The sequence below is a fragment of the Sander vitreus genome, chromosome 13 (genome assembly GCF_031162955.1).
Source record: "Sander vitreus isolate 19-12246 chromosome 13, sanVit1, whole genome shotgun sequence".
Taxonomy (NCBI): domain Eukaryota; kingdom Metazoa; phylum Chordata; class Actinopteri; order Perciformes; family Percidae; genus Sander; species Sander vitreus.
This window is the reverse complement of record NC_135867.1, coordinates 11,234,989-11,253,863: the sequence shown is the minus strand read 5'-3', so window position 1 is coordinate 11,253,863 and position 18,875 is coordinate 11,234,989. Positions and strand designations below refer to the sequence as shown.

General features: G+C 42.3%; 1 protein-coding gene across 1 annotated transcript in view; it reads right to left on the bottom strand.

Annotated features, from left to right (window-relative positions):
* Nucleotides 1–17,437, bottom strand: part of kctd16b (potassium channel tetramerization domain containing 16b) — an 83,604-nt gene extending 66,167 nt beyond the window's left edge. Inside the window, exon 1 of the mRNA XM_078265909.1 lies at nt 16,581–17,437. Within this exon, the coding sequence (XP_078122035.1) occupies nt 16,581–17,418 (838 nt within the window). The 5' untranslated portion in view covers nt 17,419–17,437. The remainder of the gene's footprint in view (nt 1–16,580) is intronic.
* Nucleotides 17,438–18,875: the final 1,438 nt, after the last annotated feature.

The following is an 18,875-nucleotide window of genomic DNA, read 5'->3' as shown; positions in this document are numbered from 1 at the left end:
TGTGAATGCACAAAGTCATCACTTCAGTTGGCTGGTAGCTGCATGCAGTATATGAGAGGCATCCATTCACATTAGCACCCCACCCACTCATACCACATCACTCACACTCTCTCTGGTCTACTCCATATTGATAATGGATTCCTGTCTTACCGTAAGCATTTGTGTGTGTGTGTGTGTGTGTGTGTGTGTGTGTGTGTGTGTGTGTGTGTGTGTGTGTGTGTGTGTGTGTGTGTGTGTGTGTGCCCAGTAAAGCAATGTGTTCCCAAACGTCCTGCCTTGTTTTCTGGATATTTGGATGGCAGAAGTGTTTTGATTTCAATATCTGGATGTCACTATGACTCCACACATGAATACATGCTAGCACAGATGCAAACATAACCTAGAGATGTAGTAAATACAAACAAACAAGCCTAAAACATGACACAATCTCTGGCCAGTTATTCAGTGTACAGTATCCTACAGACGGACGCACAGAAGTACACAGGCTAACAATTTCATTTTGAGATTGAAGGTTACAGTAGGAGGCATTTTTATCTGTTAGATGGAAGACAGGAATAAATCACTTCCACAGAGACAGAATGGAAGAAAGAGTCACACAAAGTGAAACAAAACTCCTAAACATGCATTCAAAAGGCATACTATAGGAGCAAAGACAGAACAAAATACAAAAACCTAAACAAATCTTCATGTTCACCAATATTAAAAAAGAAGAAAAAACTGAAATGAGGATATCAAAAGATAACATTGTGTTAGGGCCGATGCTCAAAGCCATCCAGTGCTTTTCATACAGTATAATACATGTAATCAGAGTTAAGATTTCTCTGCATTATTGCCAATAAGTCAAGTGAATTGTCAATTGGTAATGGGATCCACCAAGGCTGAGGCTATGTAAAGCAGTCAGAGTGAAGCAAGGATCTTGATTAAACACTCAACTTAAGTTCCAACCCTCAGTGATCACAGGCTTTGGGTGGTGAGGTAGCTTTAGGTAGCATGCATTTCTAGAACATTGTCGGACTTGCGATGTACAGTTTTTTTTTTTAAATGATCAAAAATCGCAAAAGTCGCAAAAAGCATTGACATGACATCTTCTTTTCTAATCCATGCATTTTTTCTCCTTGTCAAAACCTGGCACCAACATTACCCACAATGCAACTTGAATTCCAATCTCCAGGAGATTTGTGTGTTTATGCTGGTAACGGCTAGTGTAGCTTGACATCACTTGACAGAATGTATCAGACTTTCTGCGGCTCCCTCTGTAGCTACAAAAGGCATTGTGTTTTTTAGGGCCCGAGTGCCGACAGCGGCGAAGGCCCTGTTGAAACTGAAGGAATTATTTTCCTGGCAAATGAATTGCCTTTTGAGGTGCTTAACATACTCAAAAATATGCATCAATCCTAGTGAAAATTTACATATTTTAAGGGTTTCGGGAATAGGCGCACAAAAATTGCTTATTGGTTATTAAAAGAAAAACTTTTTGTCAAACGGTGTGGGTGTGGCGTGGCGGCCATTTTGAGTGTTTAGCGATGAACGACAAAGTGGCTGTAACTACAGTGTACATTGTCATATATGCTTGAAATTTTCCACAATCAACAAGAGTCCAGGCCTGAGGACATGTACAGGCCAATATTGACTTTTGGTCATAGTGCCCCCCGCTGGCAACAGGAAATCAGCCTTATATGACAAACGTCATCCGATTTACATGAAACTTACAATGTGTGGTCTACATGTGATACTGAGCCGCCCACTTACTCAGGCCACACCCCCTTTCATACCTTTTGAACCGTTTAAGGTAGAGTCTTATGTGAGGTGTTATTGAACTCAGCAGAGTTCCTTCTTCATTAGTGATGGTTTGGCCCACCCCCTATGCTTAAACCACGCCCCCTTTAATAACTGGTGACCCGTTTAAGGTAGAGTCTTGTGTGAGGTGTCAATGAACTCAGCAGAGACTTCCTTTTTCATTGGTGATGATTTGCCGTGTCTGAGTCCCGCACAAATGCACGGTAGCAAGGAGCAGTGTCTGCCAGTAACGCCGACACGCACAGAGGCACGAGGGCCCGTCCAACGCTGCTTGCAGCTTTAATTAGGGCCCGAGCGCTGACAGCGGTGAAGGCCCTATTGGAACTGAAGGAATTATTATTTTCCCGGCACCAAATGAATTGCCTTTTTGAGGGGCTTAACATATTCAAAAACTCACCAAATTTGGCGGACGCATCAAGTCTGGTGAAAATTTACGTATCTTAAGGGTTTCGGGAATAGGCGCACAAAAATGGCTCGCTAGCGCCCCCTACAAAGTTCAAAAAATTGAGCCCCTGCAGTGTGTTTAACGGAGACTCACGAAAGTTGGTAGACATATGTAACATGTCAAGATGTACAGAAAACGTCATTGGAGCTATACCCTAAACCCAACAGGAAGTCTGCCATTTTGATTTCAAAGTTCAAAATTAGTGCGATTTTGGCCATTTCCACGTACTTTAACGAACTCCTCCTAGAGATTTCATCCAGACAACTTCAAATTTGGTCTGTGCCATCTTAAGACATTAAAGATGAAAAGTTGTTAAAAGAAAAACTTTTCGTCATAGGGCGTGGCCGTGGCGGGGCGGCCATTTTGTGCATTTCACCATCAAAACAGGAAGTGGGTGTAACTTGAGTGTACATTGGCCAGTTGGCTCAAAACTCTTCAGGATTCATAAGAGTCCAACCCTGAGGACAAATAAAGGCCGATATTTACTTAAAGTCATAGCGCCCCCTAGTGGCAACAGGAAGTAGGCCTAAAAGTCAAGGTGCTATACTTTAACAAACTCCTCCTAGAGATTTCATCCAGCAGACTTCAAACTTGGTCTGTACCATTCCAACACCTTACAGATGAAAAGTTATTAAAAGAAAAACTTTTCGTTAAACGGTGTGGGCGTGGCATGGCGGCCATTTTGAGTGTTTAATGATGAATGAGAAAGTGGCTGTAACTACAGTGTACATTGTCATATCTGCTTGAAATTTCACACAATCAACAAGAGTCCAGGCCTGAGGACATATATTGGCCAATATTGAAATAAAATATGTACATTTTCACCAGACTTGATGCGACCGCCAATTTTGGTGAGTTTTTGAATATGTTAAGCCCCTCAAAAAGCCAATTCATTTGGTGTAATAATAATAATTCCTTCAGTTTCAATAGGGCCTTCGCCGCTGTCGGTGCTCGGGCCCTAAATATTACGGTGCAAATCCGCCATCATAATAGCAATCGCCAATGTTCAAACGTGTCTGGCTTTTAAAGGGAATGGGAGATGAAACTCTGATTGGTTTATTGCATGTTACACCCAAAACACACCTATGAATTAAAGGACAATTCCGGCACAAAACGAACCTAGGGGTTGTTAACAGATGTGTACCCACTCTGTCATTCTCTGGGACATGTTTTCATGCTAATCGAATGTGTTTGTAGCTTGAAAGAAGTTAGCGTGGACCGCTGATTAGCTTACAACGCTAGTATTCGGGGCACAGGGAAAATAAAAACAAATCGCTATTTATACCACTAAAAAGGCTCAAAATATCACCAAACTTCAACAGTAGCATAATGAGGGTCCTTACATGTTAACCGAAGCATTGAGAACTTTGTAAGTGTACAGACAGCTGCGGGAGCTCCGTGAAAGGGCTACGAGAGAGAGAGAGAGAGAGAGAGAGAGAGAGCTATGCCGCAACAGAGCCTTGTACTTCAGGAAACTGGTGGTGTACCTGCGGACATTGTGATTCTATGGCCACCGAACAGCAGTGTCTGTGTTGCACGGAGTGGGACCTGTTGCGTCGCAACACCCAAGAGACGCAGTGTTTTGTACAGTCTGAAGATTTCCCCTCTCTGATAAACAGGGCTGTACTTGAACCTTTTTTCCATGTCCCGAAAATAAATTGGGGACGGCGACCCAGACCGGAGGGACCAGATGTACAGTTATCCACTGAGTAAGTACACTAGACAAGTTATGTTTTACATCTGTGTGATTATTTCAGATATATTGAGCAAATTACTTTTGATTTTAGTTTGCATCGCCAGCTGTAAGTCATGACTGGTTTTCCGATGTACGAGGCTCTGTTGCGGCATAGCTCTCTCTCTCTTTCGTAGCCCTTTCACGGAGCTCCCGCAGCTCTTCGTTCAATAAACTGTCTGTACACTTACAAAGTTCTCAATGCTTCGGTTAACATGTAGGGGCCCTCATTATGCTACCGTTGAAGTTTGTTGATATTTTAAGCCTTTTTAGTGGTACAAAATAGCGATTTATTTTTACTTTCCCTGTGCTCCGAATACTAGCATTATTAAGTTAATCAGCGGTCCGCGCTAGCTTCTTTCAAGCTACACACACAATCAATTAGCATGAAAATATGTCCCAGAGAATGACAGAGTGGGTACACATCCGTTATTAACCCCTAGGTTTGTTTTGTGCCGGAATTGTCCTTTAATGAAGACACTAAGTACAACCCTTCTGAACCATGCGCCCAGCACATGGACCCTTTTTTCCGCCGTCAAACTAGCAAAAGTGGATTTGGACACGCCTTAAACGCACCTGCGCTATGCGCTTCACGCCGTGCGCTTAGATGGTTTAAATTAGGGCCCACAGTGTGTAAAATCATCACACTTCCCCTTCAAGGAGCCACACTGTGCCTTTGGAGGCTGTATGTTTAGGATATGAAGGTGTGCCTACCCTATATCATAACTAACATGTACCTCAGAAATAGCTACACATTTAGTCTACAGAAATAACAGAAACCTTCACCAGAGGGCCCTGACAAATTGTTACATTTTGACCTTTTTTCCCCCAACTTTTCTCTTTTCACACTTGGGCAGCGGTGCCTCCTAATTGAGTATAGAATACCCCTAACACGGCATCCAGCCTCACTTACAAATGACTCCCAGTCCCTCTCATCCTTCTTGTGCTGACCTTTAGAGGTTTATTTTACGGTCCTGTGGTCGACCCAAATGCACGGTCGGTTACCCCACGGGAGTATTTATGTAATATAGATTTGCTGTTTCCTGGTGCTCTGGTCTGAAAACATCTCGCCAAAGAACTACAGTTAACTACAGGTGGTTCATACTGGTACATTTACAGAAATATTGTTTAATGTGCGTTGTCTTTATAAATAAAATAAATAAAATATAAGAGCAGCAAAGTGTTCTGAGGGTGACTCTATTTCCATTGCTCTTACTTGCTGTGAGTCTCTCCTCTCTCCTTGGTAGTAGTAACCAACAGAGAAGATTTGAGGATCTAGTCAAGGAACAACAGAATAAAATTGAGCCAATAGTGTAGAGTGAGAGAGGAGCAGAAAATAAAATGCAACAGAATGAAAAGGACCAGTAATACTGTTGTTTTGGCTGATGTTGATTTTACTCCTCAGGCGCTTGGAGAGAAAAAGAGATAGAGACACAAACCAAATAAAGAGAAATGGATAAAGACATTGAAAGCAATGGTAACAACCCTTACAGAAAATGAGAGCCAAATCATAGCAAACTCAAGCTCTTGTAGGAAGACAAAAGCAGAGAAGAGGCAGATACAGAAAGAAGGGCAGACAGAAAGAGTCAAAGGCCTGGAACTGAAAACAGCACTGACCAAACACTCCACTCCAGTTGTCAGAGGGAGGCATGCAGGGAAGGAAGGAAAGGGATAGAGGAGGGTTAATAAGAGAAAAGGCTATAAAGTGAAACAGAAGCTCAGAACACTAAAAGCAGTGAAAGCAACAGCAGTCAAAAACATCTGCCAGCATCTTAAGCACTGGCAGCTATACCACGCTGGGTACTCCAGGAGAGATGTTTGAAATCATCGAAACACCAGCCAGAGATTGTTTACGGAAGACACAAAGACTGAGTCTCTCTGCACAACACCTTTATGCTTTAAATGCACCAGAGAAAAATATCGGCTCTGCACAACTGGCAGAGAGTCAAATGCTCAAAGCAGCATCAGATACAGTACAGGAAGGTGGGACCCAAGACGAAAAACAAGAAATCTAAAAAAAACATGCTTGTGGCATACATACTTGATACATGTTTCCAGTGAGCCAAATCTAAGCGTCTATTTGTATTTTTTGCAAATGTGTTTGTCATCCATGATAGATATTCACACTCAGCTGTCTCCACTGCCCATAGATTTTAAATGGTATGAGCTGAACAGGCACAGAGATACCATCACCAGAGATTAAGCTGTGCCCCATACTAGATGCGTGTGTGTGTGTGTGTGTGTGTGTGTGTGTGTGTGTGTGTGTGTGTGTGTGTGTGTGTGTGTGTGTGTGTGTGTGTGTGTGTGTGTTTGTGTGTGTAGAGAGAGAGAGAGAGAGAGAGAGAGAAATGCTCTTCTTGCTCCCACCATCTCTTATTTTTTTCACCTTTATTTCCTGTTCTCCTTTCTGCTCTGTCTCTCATAGCACATACTGCCATGTGCCATTTGGTGTCATATAATATATTTTATGCTGTATGCTGGACACTTTCTTAACGAATACCCAGAAGGCCCATGTGGTCTGTCTAACAGCACAGCATTGTGATGCTCAAAGTGTTACAGCGAGAACACAAACCACCTGATCAGTAAAACAAGCTGGGGATCAGAAACCAAAAATGGCAAAGCCCTCTAATGCCCTTGAGAAGTTAAATTATTAACAGATGGGACAAAATTGAAAAGATTTGGATTTCCAAAGCAAACACACCCTTAATATTTGTTCTGAATCTTCAGTTTTGGTTCACTGGTTGATTAACTCAATATGCATATTTATCCTATTTTTGGTTTGTTTACCTGCACAATCTGGCACATCTCTCCAACCATACAATACTTTGCTCTGAAAAAAACAACAAAGCATAGCTAATTGTGTATTCATTAGGGACATTTTAACTGGAGGTACATGCATGAAAGAGAAGTGAAGCTGGGTGAAGTAGAGAAAAAGAGAAGAGAAGGACCTCTCCAAAGGATGAGTGATTATTGAGGGTGGAAGGCAAAGTGACGTTTGTCATTGGGTGTTGCATGAAAACAGGAGAGTGAGATCTGAAAAGGCCAGTGTCCTCTATTCCACCTCACACACATACATGCAAATCTAACACACACAACGTCCTAATCAAGATGAATGGGATCTGCTCTTCAATAAGGACATGCTATTACACTATGAGACAACTACATTATTGCTCCATTTTAACAGTGTGAAGTTTAGTGTGTGTGCTTGTATGTATGTGTATGAAGCAGATAACCTTAATGATTAAAAGGGATTGTTGCACCTAAATGTCAGCCTATAATGGTTTTAATTGGCTAAATGAGTTTCTGAGGTGATGGATGATGATAAATGTCTTGCTTCATTTGCTTGTTTCTCGTCCCAACACACACAAGCGTGTACAAATGAGGCGTACAGCGCTGCAGCGATCAGATCTAGATTTTCAGTGTATGGTTTTGGCCATGTTTGTATACAAACATAAACATAGGTCTGAAGATTGGAAAACTGTAAGTGTGTTGGTAGGCTACATTGGTTGTGTTCCCATAGAGAGACACACACACACACTGCTTACTAATTCCTCCGAAGCTTTGACCAGTGTGTGTGTGTGTGTGTGTGTGTGTGTGTGTGTGTGTGTGTGTGTGTGTGTGTGTGTGTGTGTGTGTGTGTGTGTGTGTGTGTGTGTGTGTGTGTGTGTGTGTGTGTGTGAATATATCTTGTCGAGTGTTTACGTCCTGATGTGCTTGCTGTTGTCCTGCAAAACCAATTTACCACAGACTGGCTGTCTGCAGACCATAATCACACAGGTTCACAGCCAGCAAATAATTATCTACACACAGCTAAAACAGGCTTGTTTAGTTAAGAGACCATAATACAGGTAGTATGTGTACATAGGACCCCAGGTAGCAACCCATTACGTTTGCAAACAAACAGCCGGGGCACTCTGTGTGGCTGCCACAGACTGCGCTGTCCTCTTTGAACAGAACTCTATTATTTATTACACTGTGAATAGTAAACACTAGCGCAAGCGAGATGGGATGATAGCAGACAGTCTCATTTTCTATGAATCATCATCGCTATGAGACAGAAAACACAAAGTCATTAACCGCAAACTCTTCTTCAAATCCACTGGATGTTTGATGAAGCACAACCAAATGAAACCCACCAATCTGATGCTGGTGTTTCCTCCTTTATTCATTACAATCGTAGTCTCGCATAGCCAGATCTCCACGGTCTGGAGAATGGTCTGGCTGCACCCATTATCATTCTGGCATAGGGGGAAAAAAACGCTCTGGCTTGCTTGTATTTTCTTCAACCAATCACAATCCTCTTAGGTGGTGCTAAGCCCAGGATGCAGCGACGGTGCCCTTGCAAAATAGATCTGTCTGAAATAGGCGGCCAATGGCAGGCTTATACCTACAGTCTACATCCAGTGAGTCAGACTATTGCAATCCCAAATCGTGTGTGTGTGTGTGTGTGTGTGTGTGTGTGTGTGTGTGTGTGTGTGTGTGTGTGAGCGTGCGTTTTAATGGACGGGGGCTTCACAGCCACTTAAGAAGGAAATGGTGATGATGGTATGCTCTAGCAAGCAGCTGAGTACTCTGAAATTACACCGATGTATTACTAATGAGACACAGTATTGGAGTTTTGAAAAATCCTCTGCAGTGGCAGTTACTGGAATCATGCTAGAAGCTATTCAACTTCTTTACATAGTACACACAGCCCTATCTGAGTATAAAGTGTCTAGGAGGAAACCTGTAATGACAAATTATCAATCTCAAGTCTCAATCATTTGACAAATGCTTCCCAACTCTGCCTTTCTATTCTCTTTACTCTGGGTCTATTAAATACAGGCAAAAAAAAAAAGTATGTATGTCTTTGGATGAGCATTTTTGTATCCCTTCCTGTGACAATAATGAGAACAAATAAATTTGAAGGAAACTGCCCTTTATCCTTCACTACAAATGAGAAGAAAAGAACTGTGATATTATATTTTTATGAAACATCAAGACACATTTGGGTATTATCAGAAGTTACCATTGGTGGTTTCAGTAATTTCCTCTGGAGTTAATTTCCTCTGGAGTTGCTATATTAGTGCCTCTGGCTTTCTTAAAGACTTCATTGCCACTTACAAATGAAATACCACTGTCATTCTGCCCTAGGAAGCTATAAAGCACTGCAGAATGAAATTACAGTGATATGACCATATGCTTGATCAAGCTGTAGATCACTGTGTGAGTGACATTGTGTGATTCTAATGAGGCACAGAGGAATACGAAACGATCCAAAACCCGATCAAACTGTGAAGTTTCATCATGAAGTTTAACTACTAATAGTCTGAATGTTGACCGACTGTTTCATCAGTCACACTGGCTTCAGACTGAAGAAGATGAATGAAGAGGCTGGTAGAGGTAAATGAGGAACTGAGCTAACTGAGGAGAGAGCAAGAAGAAAATTGAAGCGAAGACTCTCCCTAAGCACCCACATAAAAATTCACTCCGAAAACACTGCATCGGAAGTTAGGTGTTTGACCTTTTATTATTCTCTGAACTTCTCAAACAGGATGGTCCTTTTTTTTTTTGCATCAGATCCTCTATTTGAGAAACTTTAACAAATTGGGACATGCACTCCCACAGTGGAAACAGCCGTTGGTGTGATTAGGCAATGCAATTACTGATGTGATGGGAATTCTGTGCATCCTTTAAATTGTGTTTCCAGCCAAACTGGGCTCGCAGGGCCATTAAAGCATTGATGCATTGCAGCAGCCAGCCGGTGGGTTGAGCGAGTGAAGAGGCTCTCCAGCTGCAGTTTCTGTCATTATGGCAACGCTCCACACCTCATCGCACCACAGAGCACTTATTCCAACACAACAGGGGAAGAGCATCAGCATTTTATCAACTGTGCCTACCACCGCAGAGAGAATAGAGTGTTGAGAGTCACAGAGGAGGGGAAAAGGGCTGATAGACGGCAATAGAGGAGGGAGTCGCAGAGGGCTTAGGTAGCTTGTTGTTGACACTACGATGTTCACTCCCTTTCTCTTTCTCTCTCGCTCTCTCTCTCTCTCTCCCAGAGTAGTTCCTCATATCCTCCTGATGCCGAGGATTATGGGAATCTACGCTACATAGCTACACTAAGCTTCCAGGGGAGAAGGTCAAACAAGAAAGTCCATCTTCTTTCCATATGACCCACTTGCCCTTTATCCATTATTTAATCTATTCCGTCCACCCGTTACTTTTATACAACCCCACCTGCACCTCCCACTGTGAGCTCTTTTCCAGCAATATAAACGCAAAAAAATGCATTGTTTCAGGATAAGGTTACTCTATGTTTATTTCCCTGGAAAGACTCAATTTGCATCTTACTCACTTGGTTTAATATTTACTGTAACATATTGCCTACCATCTTGAAAAGGTGAGTAAACTCTATTTCAAACATGAAAATGTAGTTAATTTTTTTACTCTCAACTACTGTACATTCAGGCTTTAACTTTGAAATCCTTCCATTGCTGCTTAAAATCAGGCGTCCTTTTTACAAAACAGGATTAATTAGGTATTGTTTTCAATTTAGTTTATTCTATCTGAAGAATATTCCCAGTGTAAGGCAGTTTTTTATCGTTTCGGTGGAAAGCTCACACCAGTTTTATCTGGCTATATCAACTCTCCAAAGAAGCATATCACTATGAAAGGCAGCAACAAGATGCCGAAGTATTTGTAAATAAACACTACTACATAGACTAGGCCTACTTACAAAACTATATCCCAGGTTGCATGCATACAAACTTAAAAATGCGAAACGTGTCATCTTTTCAAATTCTCATTTTTGTGAAGCCTTCCTACAATGTAAATGACTAGAAATTAATTCTCAATGGCCCTGGCCTTGCTTTTACGCTCCTCTACTGTATTGCATTTGCTGTTGATTTTATGTGACTTTGTTTTTTTGTACTCTTTTATGAAGAGGTTTTAAAATGTGTGTGTTTTAAAAACTTAACATAAGTAGTAGTAATAGCAGTGCTAATAGCAGTATTCATTAGCAGAAGCAATACTTTTAGTAATCTATTAGTTATAGTAGTAATAAATATAGCAGTACTTAGATTAACAAAGCGCCTCTGGTTGTAGTAGCATTTAGCATTATAGTAGTAACAGTCCTAGTAGAATTGTAAGAGTAGTAGTCAAAGAAGTAGCATCATCAGTAGTCATAGTAACAGAACAGTAGTAAGAAGAATAGCAGTATTTTCTCTTCTTTCATACATCAAACCTGCTCCTCTCATCTTCCTTTTGGTCTCAGCCTGAATAATGCAGAGCTGAGGTGTGTGGTGGTGGACTTCCCTGTGGAGCTGAGGCCAGGGTAGCAGCTGTCCCTATCAAGACTCTCCTCAGAGCTGTCACGGCCTGTCTGCTCCTCGGCTAATCACTTCCTACAGGCCTGCAGCATGGGACCGCCGTTGCTAATGTCGTCACCAACTGGGCCGAGAGAAGCTCGCAGGATGAGCGTGATGTAGTTTCATATGGTGATGAGTGTGTGTGTGTGTCTGCAAGTGGGTGTTCGTAAGGGGTTAGGGGTGTGCAGGTGTGTTTAGCTAGCAGCTCAACGGGTGTGCAAATGCCTCAGGTAGTGCAACATGGGTCACGTATTAACACACACAAACATCATCACCATTATCACGGCCCCTTCATTCCCACCTGCCAAAACACATTTGCTACACAAGGAGTTACAAATGTGTGTGTAACAAGCTAATGGCACAGTGTGTCACACACCAGCACACATGGTCATATGAAAATTTGTAATGACATACTTCACTCTGGCATGTTCAACAGAGGTAAAATAAAGCCTGGGGAAATACGTCCTGAGGAAAAACATTTTTATTTTCCTATCCTCTCACCAGACTTTTGCTTTTTATTTTGCCACACAGACAATGTGTTGTTCGATGGTTCTGTTGCGGTAGGCTTTGTCAAGCCCTGCGGTGAATACCACAGAACCAACCGTCAACAGTGATGATTAATTGTCAGTTACTCCAGCCATGCAACAAAATGTTTAAATAGATTTGCCTTCTGGGGTTTCAGAAGCTGAATTTGAATAGCCACAAACTGAACAAAGAGTGATAGGCCCAATCAGAGGAGTGTAAAATCCAGGACAATAGTTAGCCAGCTAAATGAGTATTTAAAGAGATAAAGGTGGTTCAGGCTTCTGGCAAGAAAAACATGAAACTCAAGTGGAAGTTGGCAAAGCTGTGTTGGAAACAGAAAGTGAACCACTGTTGTTGTGCCCTTACACACTTTACCCAAAACATATATGGCTCCCTTATAGAGGCCACATGAAGAAATGAATGTGTCTGAAATAAATAATCATGAGATACCTGAACAAAAGATTGTTGTGGTGGGTATGCAGATTCATTAATGCTAAACTTTGTTCCCAAATGTAGCTTTCCAGGACACATTGATCTCCCTTTTTACTGTAAAGTTTAGCCTGGACTCTTGAAAGATGAGTCAGCTGCTCAGTTGATCTCAACAAACAGCGAGGTTTTGCTCATATTAGCGTGCTAACTGTCCAACAGGCTACTTTAGCAAAGGAAGGTAATAGGGTTAATAGCAGATGACTTGCAGCTACGGATGCTAATTGTAGCTTTTATCCACTTTTCAGCAAATCAAATGTGTCAAAAAGGCAGATACACTACGTGGGCAAAAGTATGAGGACAGAGGCAGTGGTAGCCTTAAGGTTAGAGAAGCGAAGACGGGATAAGTCTGGGCGGGGAAAGTGAAAGAGCAGCACTTGCCCCTCCCTGATTACCACCACTGAGGTGCCATTGAGCAAGGCCCTTAACCTCAACCAGCCAGCAGATTGGCTTGTGGTTGTACTGGGACGTTTCCAGGTGTGAATGTGTGTAACTGTGTGAGTGTGATCAGTTGCAAAAGTGAGGCTTTCCTCTCAATAAAAGATTCACAAAAAATGGGCATGAATGTGATACTAAACCGCCTTCACTCTTCTGGGAAGGCTTTCCACAAGATTTTGGAGGATTCCAAAAGAACCACAAGAGCATTAGTGAGGTTGGCCACTGATGTTGCCATAAGGCCTGGCTCGCTGCTGACGTTCCGATTAATTCTCAAATGTTTAGTGAGGTTAAGGTCAGAGCAAGATGGGGAAACCATTTCTTTAAGGACCTCTCTTTATTCACAAGGGCATTGTCAAATTGGAACAGGAACAGACATTCCCTAAACTTCCCTAAAAGCTCAATGTTGTCTAAAACTTTGAATGCCAATATGGCCAATAGAAGGCCATCAAATAAGAACGACAGACTCGCTGGCATATGTATAATAAGGAGAGGCACAACCCAAAGAGGCAGACAAAAATGCCTGAAATTTTGAATGAAACAGCCGAAGATGAAAGTAAATAAACAATCATGGAGATGGGCAGGCAGACATACAGAGATATGAATATGAAACGAGACAGGAGGTGTGACAGAGCAGTGAGGCATGTAAAGGCAACTGGTGCTGCCACGCTGCTCCTTGCCCCTGCGGCGGGACGACCAAATGAAGCTGGAAAGAGGTAGGGCGGGAACCGAGACAAGAAAGAGAAGCCGGTTATGATTGACTGAAGCAAAATGAGACGACATGAAAAGAGAAGAGGGAGAGAAAAGACAAGAATGGTGAGGAAGATGGGGGGAAGGGAAGGACGAGCCCACCAAAAGTGTGACAGGCAGATAAACAAGAGACTGTGAGTGACTACATTTAATCCACTGGGTGACTGCAGCATTTAACAAACTCCCTGCTTGATTCTGTGTGCGTATGCATGCTAAACCTTGTTCTTGTGTGTCTCTGTGTGTGTACTTTTGAGCACACCATGTCTCTGTAATAATGCCGGTTACCTGCGTTTGTGTACGCTCTTGCCTCTGCGTGGGTGCGTGTAGGCTTTTGTATGACCGTGTTCAGATATAAGCCCAAAACATCTGCCACTGTGCCCTCGCCTTTAAGTGTGCGCCCTCTAACAAGCTGAACATTTGTCAACAAAGCCAGGAAGCAGTTGTTGTTTGCCAGTAAACAAGAGGTGTGTGTGTGTGTGTGTGTGTGTGTGTGTGTGTGTGTGTGTGTGTGTGTCAGTAGCCCCCACCACCACTTGATTTGGCTTGTTAGCGCTACTTGTGGGGGTTATAAGAGCCAAGAGCCATCCAGTCACTGTAGCTGCTTCATGCAGGCTGTTAATGCAGCGCTCCTTTAGCCTGGAGTCAGCCAAGCAAATCACTCTCATGTTTTTTTTTTTTTTACTACTGTTTGCTCTGTGACCATGTGATCATTTGACTTATGTGATTTATGTGGCTGGCAGTGGTTTTCCCTAAGGTGGTGGTGAACGCATGGCTCAGTGGTTTCTATCCATCGGTTCTCCCTTCCAGTCATTACAAGGACATTTTGGAACAAGAAGAATAAAAGATATTTTTCTGATGTAAAGAATTTAGCAGATAATGCCATAACAACGCCATAAAATATAACTTGAGACACATGACAAACTACAAATTAGTTTTTTTAAGGATGTTTGCACATCTGCCCATAACTGTTTTTACTTGCCAAACATCTGGACGCTTGGGCACTGAAACGAGCCAGCAAAGCCAGTAATAAAAAGAACTTGCTTAGATTTCCTTCTACTTGAACTGAAAATGTTTTCCTATGAATATAAAACAGGCTCCACCACATCATATGACAAAAGTACCAGAATTGTCTGATAAAATGTGAGTTTGAGAGGGTGTAGGACACATGGGATGATACATATAAAGTCTACATACAATATTTAAATACCAATAAAAACCCACACCTACTCAGTACTGAAGATTTCAGTATAAATGTATAAATGTACCAGAGAGAACAGGTTTGTGTCACACTTGTTTTTGAATTGTAATCTTTTTAAGGGCAAATAAAAAAACACATTTAAAACCCCTGTCCCTATGAGAAAAACTGTTATTAATGGATATCATGATAGCTGCCATGCCACATTGATCTCAGTACTGTTGGCAGCTTCTCCAGTTTTATTTTTTTGTTGTACTGTATCTGTCTTATGTAACAATACTTGATTTAGTGTTTGGGGATTTTAACATAGAAAACCACTAACACAAATGTCCACATATTTGTTGAAATGATTATACTCAAGTAGTTGTGGGAACTATATATGACCAAAACAGGGTCCCATAGTATGTTGCAAATATTTATAAAGCCATGGCGTACTTGCTGCAAAACATACATTTCGAAGGGCTTGTGTGGACATAGTTACAGAAAATAAAAAAGAGCTGCAACTATTTTGGAAAGCCAAACGAGTATGACCTATTACAGCCCATCTGCACAGTTTAGTAAGTATCAGATACATTCCAAAAAAAGCAAAGTTTATTCTGCTCTTTGTAATGATATGTCTGGCACTTACGCATTTGGGTCTCCTTATGGGTTAAACATGTAAAATAAAGTTTGGTTTCAATTTTAGAGACCTGTTTTTAGTTATTTTCCAAATCTTTCATGGCATCTCAAAAATGGTTACTGTCACTGTATTTCAAAGATAGTTTTGTCTTATAACATCCAAGTAGTTTAGGGGTAGTAAGACCTTAAGCACATTTACAGTATTACTTACACTCTGTTTTATGGCAGCTATCAAATAGTTTGTGATAGATTATCCACTGTCAGGTCAGAGAATATTGATTATTTTGTTGTATCATAAAATCTTATGGAAGCTAATGTAAAAGTCACGATGATCTCTTCTTCACTACTGCTCTTGTCAGATTCCAGCCAGTGAGCTAAGATGGAGAAACAGAATGAATAGAAAAAGCCAGAAGGAAATGCAAGAAGTTGAAAGGATGGGATGGATGAAAGCAGACAGGAGGTGGAGTAGAAAATTGCACCAAGATGAGAAAAGGCAAGCGTTGACAAATCATTGCTCTGACGATTGCTGTGGCTCAGATGTGAGTGAAATTATTAAAATCTGGTTAAATCTTGTGAAATATAAACTAGCCTGCAAGAGTACCGAATGCTGCAACATGCTGTAATAGGTTTAAACCATAGACTGTATGGTTTGAACTGTGATCAGAACATGAAGTAGCCTGCCAGTTGTGTTTGCTGCTAAGGTTTCATCACTTCCAGGGGGAGATAACAACACCGTGGCTTAACCCCAATTACCAGGAGGGTTCTCTAATAGGTTTTGTTCCACAGGGCTCAGACAAAACTTCAGACACTAACTGAGCGTGTAAGTTTGACTCTGTTTGTGTTCAACCAAGGTGATGCAGGCTACCCACATGTCATCGACAAGTGGAACTTTTATAATCTCTGTGTTTGTCATGTAAATGTACTCTGCTGTTTTTAAAATCATTTGGCCCCGTCCAAGTTTTTTTTTTTAAAAAGCGACAAAACTTAGACTATAGGTCATAGAAACGGTGGAAGCAGCTCTGATCACACTGTCTGTATTCTGTGTCACCACACTGAAGTGTTCAATACACCCACATCATTCAAAAGAAGGGTTGTCCTATGCTAGAAACGCCCATCACCCCCAATGACCAGATGTCTCACTCACACACAGGACCAGTAAAACAAGTGCGCCTTCTAGCGGTGATTCCAACTTTGTGTGTGCGCAAGTGAATGTTGACCTGCTGTTTAATAAAAACAGGTGTCACTTACGGTAGAAGACGTATTCTGTGTAGCTCGACCAGATCTTGTCCTCTGTGTGCTGGTTGACAAACGAGGCTGTGACTGATGAGTTGCAGGCCACCATTTGGAAACCACACTCCGATAGCATGTCAAAAGACCTCTCCAGGTGCTTGAACTTGAGGTAAAACCGAGCGGTGTACCGATCCGGGGTTCTGTCCGGGTCCCGGCTCTCGTTCAGGGTCTCCCCAAAAACTTCTTTGGCAAGGGCGACCCGCCCGCATATCAGTATCCGAGGCACCCTCCTGAACTTTGCGTCGGTCTGACTCTCTCGGCCCATGGTGCACGAACCCCGGTACCCCACCGTGATGAAGCCGCTCTTTCTGTCCGCTGGGACGAGAGAGGGCGGCGGACACTGCCGGTGGTCGCTGCCCTGGGACCCATCTTCATAGTCGCTGTGGAAGTAGTCGTCCGGGCTGTGCTTGATATCGTCAGGGGTCAGGAGCTTCACCAAGTCGGGTAACTGGAAGTACTCCGCCTCTTTCCTGAGCCTCCCTTTCTCCGGGAAGTGGTCCGGGAGGACGACTTGCTTGTCTCGGAGGTAGTCCAACACATATCGGAATAAAAACCCGTCCCTGTCAATGAAATAACGGCCCTTAGGGTCTCTCGCCAAGTCATTAGATGCATCTTTTTTGGAGGAGAATATCTTACCGAGTAATGAATTCGGGGTGCCCACCAAAGTCGAGTGACGGGTGTAATAAACCTGCCCCCCTACGTTTAATTCAACAACATCTGGGAAACTGTTCTGAACTGATGCTTGCTCTTTGGGGTTAGTCCTACAGTTTCCACTCAGCGCCATCGTTTCCGTCATGGACTGCTACAAACAGGCTACACCTATCTCTACAGTAAGTCTCAAAAAAGAAGAAAAAGCAACGGATCAGGATGTTAAAAGTTGCTAAGCTGTGACTTTGGTTATTTTGTGTGGATGCAGGGCCTCCAACTTCATCCAACAATAATCTAAATAAGCATTTATCATCGATCCATTGCCATTATCACCTACCAGTCTGTAGCAGTTCTCGAAAATGGGGGGAGGATTGCAGTCCGGGGCGTCCCTTTGTGATTTTTAAATTGAAAGAAGGCTGAGATGGGCGACTTGGAGGAGGAAATAATCAGTGCTGCGAGAGAGAAATGTATCGCGCATCAAAGCCTTGCATCAGTGGCTAATATAAGAGCATTACATGGGGAGGAGGTGGTGGTGGGGTGGACCGGTGGTTCTGCAGGCTGGAGGCTGTACGATGGCTATAGCACCGAATGAAGAAAAAAAACTTGTCTTGCTTGCCTATTTGCTACTAGAAGTATTATCCAAGACATATAAATCCTTCTGCACACACACACAAACACAAATTACGCAATAGAACTGGGTAAACGAAAAAAGTCCAACAACTTATATTAGGATATAGTCCAACCAGGATAAGGTGCTGATGTGGTGTCACTTTCTCTTCAACTTCCCTTGAACACCAACCGATTTTCCGGGCTGTGCAGACCAGTGGGAGAAGGCAGAATACCTTTCAGTGGCGAGAAACTTCGCAGAGATTGCACACGCAAACCTCGGGAGTCCTGAAATGGTTTTGTCTGTAGCCTCTCGCTACAAATATGTCGCCTGATCCGGACTGAATTAAACTTAGTCCCCTTCTCGAAAAATATCTTATTTTCGGTCTTATAGAGGTGAAAATATCTCAAATTTGATTGTTCTCTTCTTTTCCAGAATAGCGGAGAGGACCGAACCGCTGCAGCTGGCTGCTTTTACCGGGAGCTGTCCGCGGTGCTGAAACGAGCATCTCAGCCCCCTCTTCTCACCCTCTGTTCCACATTCCCGCACCGCCTCCCCTCTCCTACAGAGCTGGGTGGCACACACACACACACACATATATATATATATATACATATATATATATATATATATATATATATATATATATATATATATATACAGGCAGGCTCACGGGCGATTCTAGGCTGCTTGGTGGGGGAAAAATAATTCTCTTAATAATCACCATGAACCATTGAACAGAATCAGTTCTATTGTCAAAAAAGCCCTAAATTCATATATATCACATGTCGGTATATTATGATATCTAATGTATAATATTACCCCTCACTACATGCACATGTGGTACCTTGGTGCTGTCAAAGGTTAAATAACTGCATGCTACTGTTTAAAAAATAAAGTTCTAGGCTTTCATAGCAATTCCAGTACATAGTCAAGGAATTGCTGCATCTATCATTGTGCCATTATTGTAATAAGATAAACGCTCACAATTTGACCCC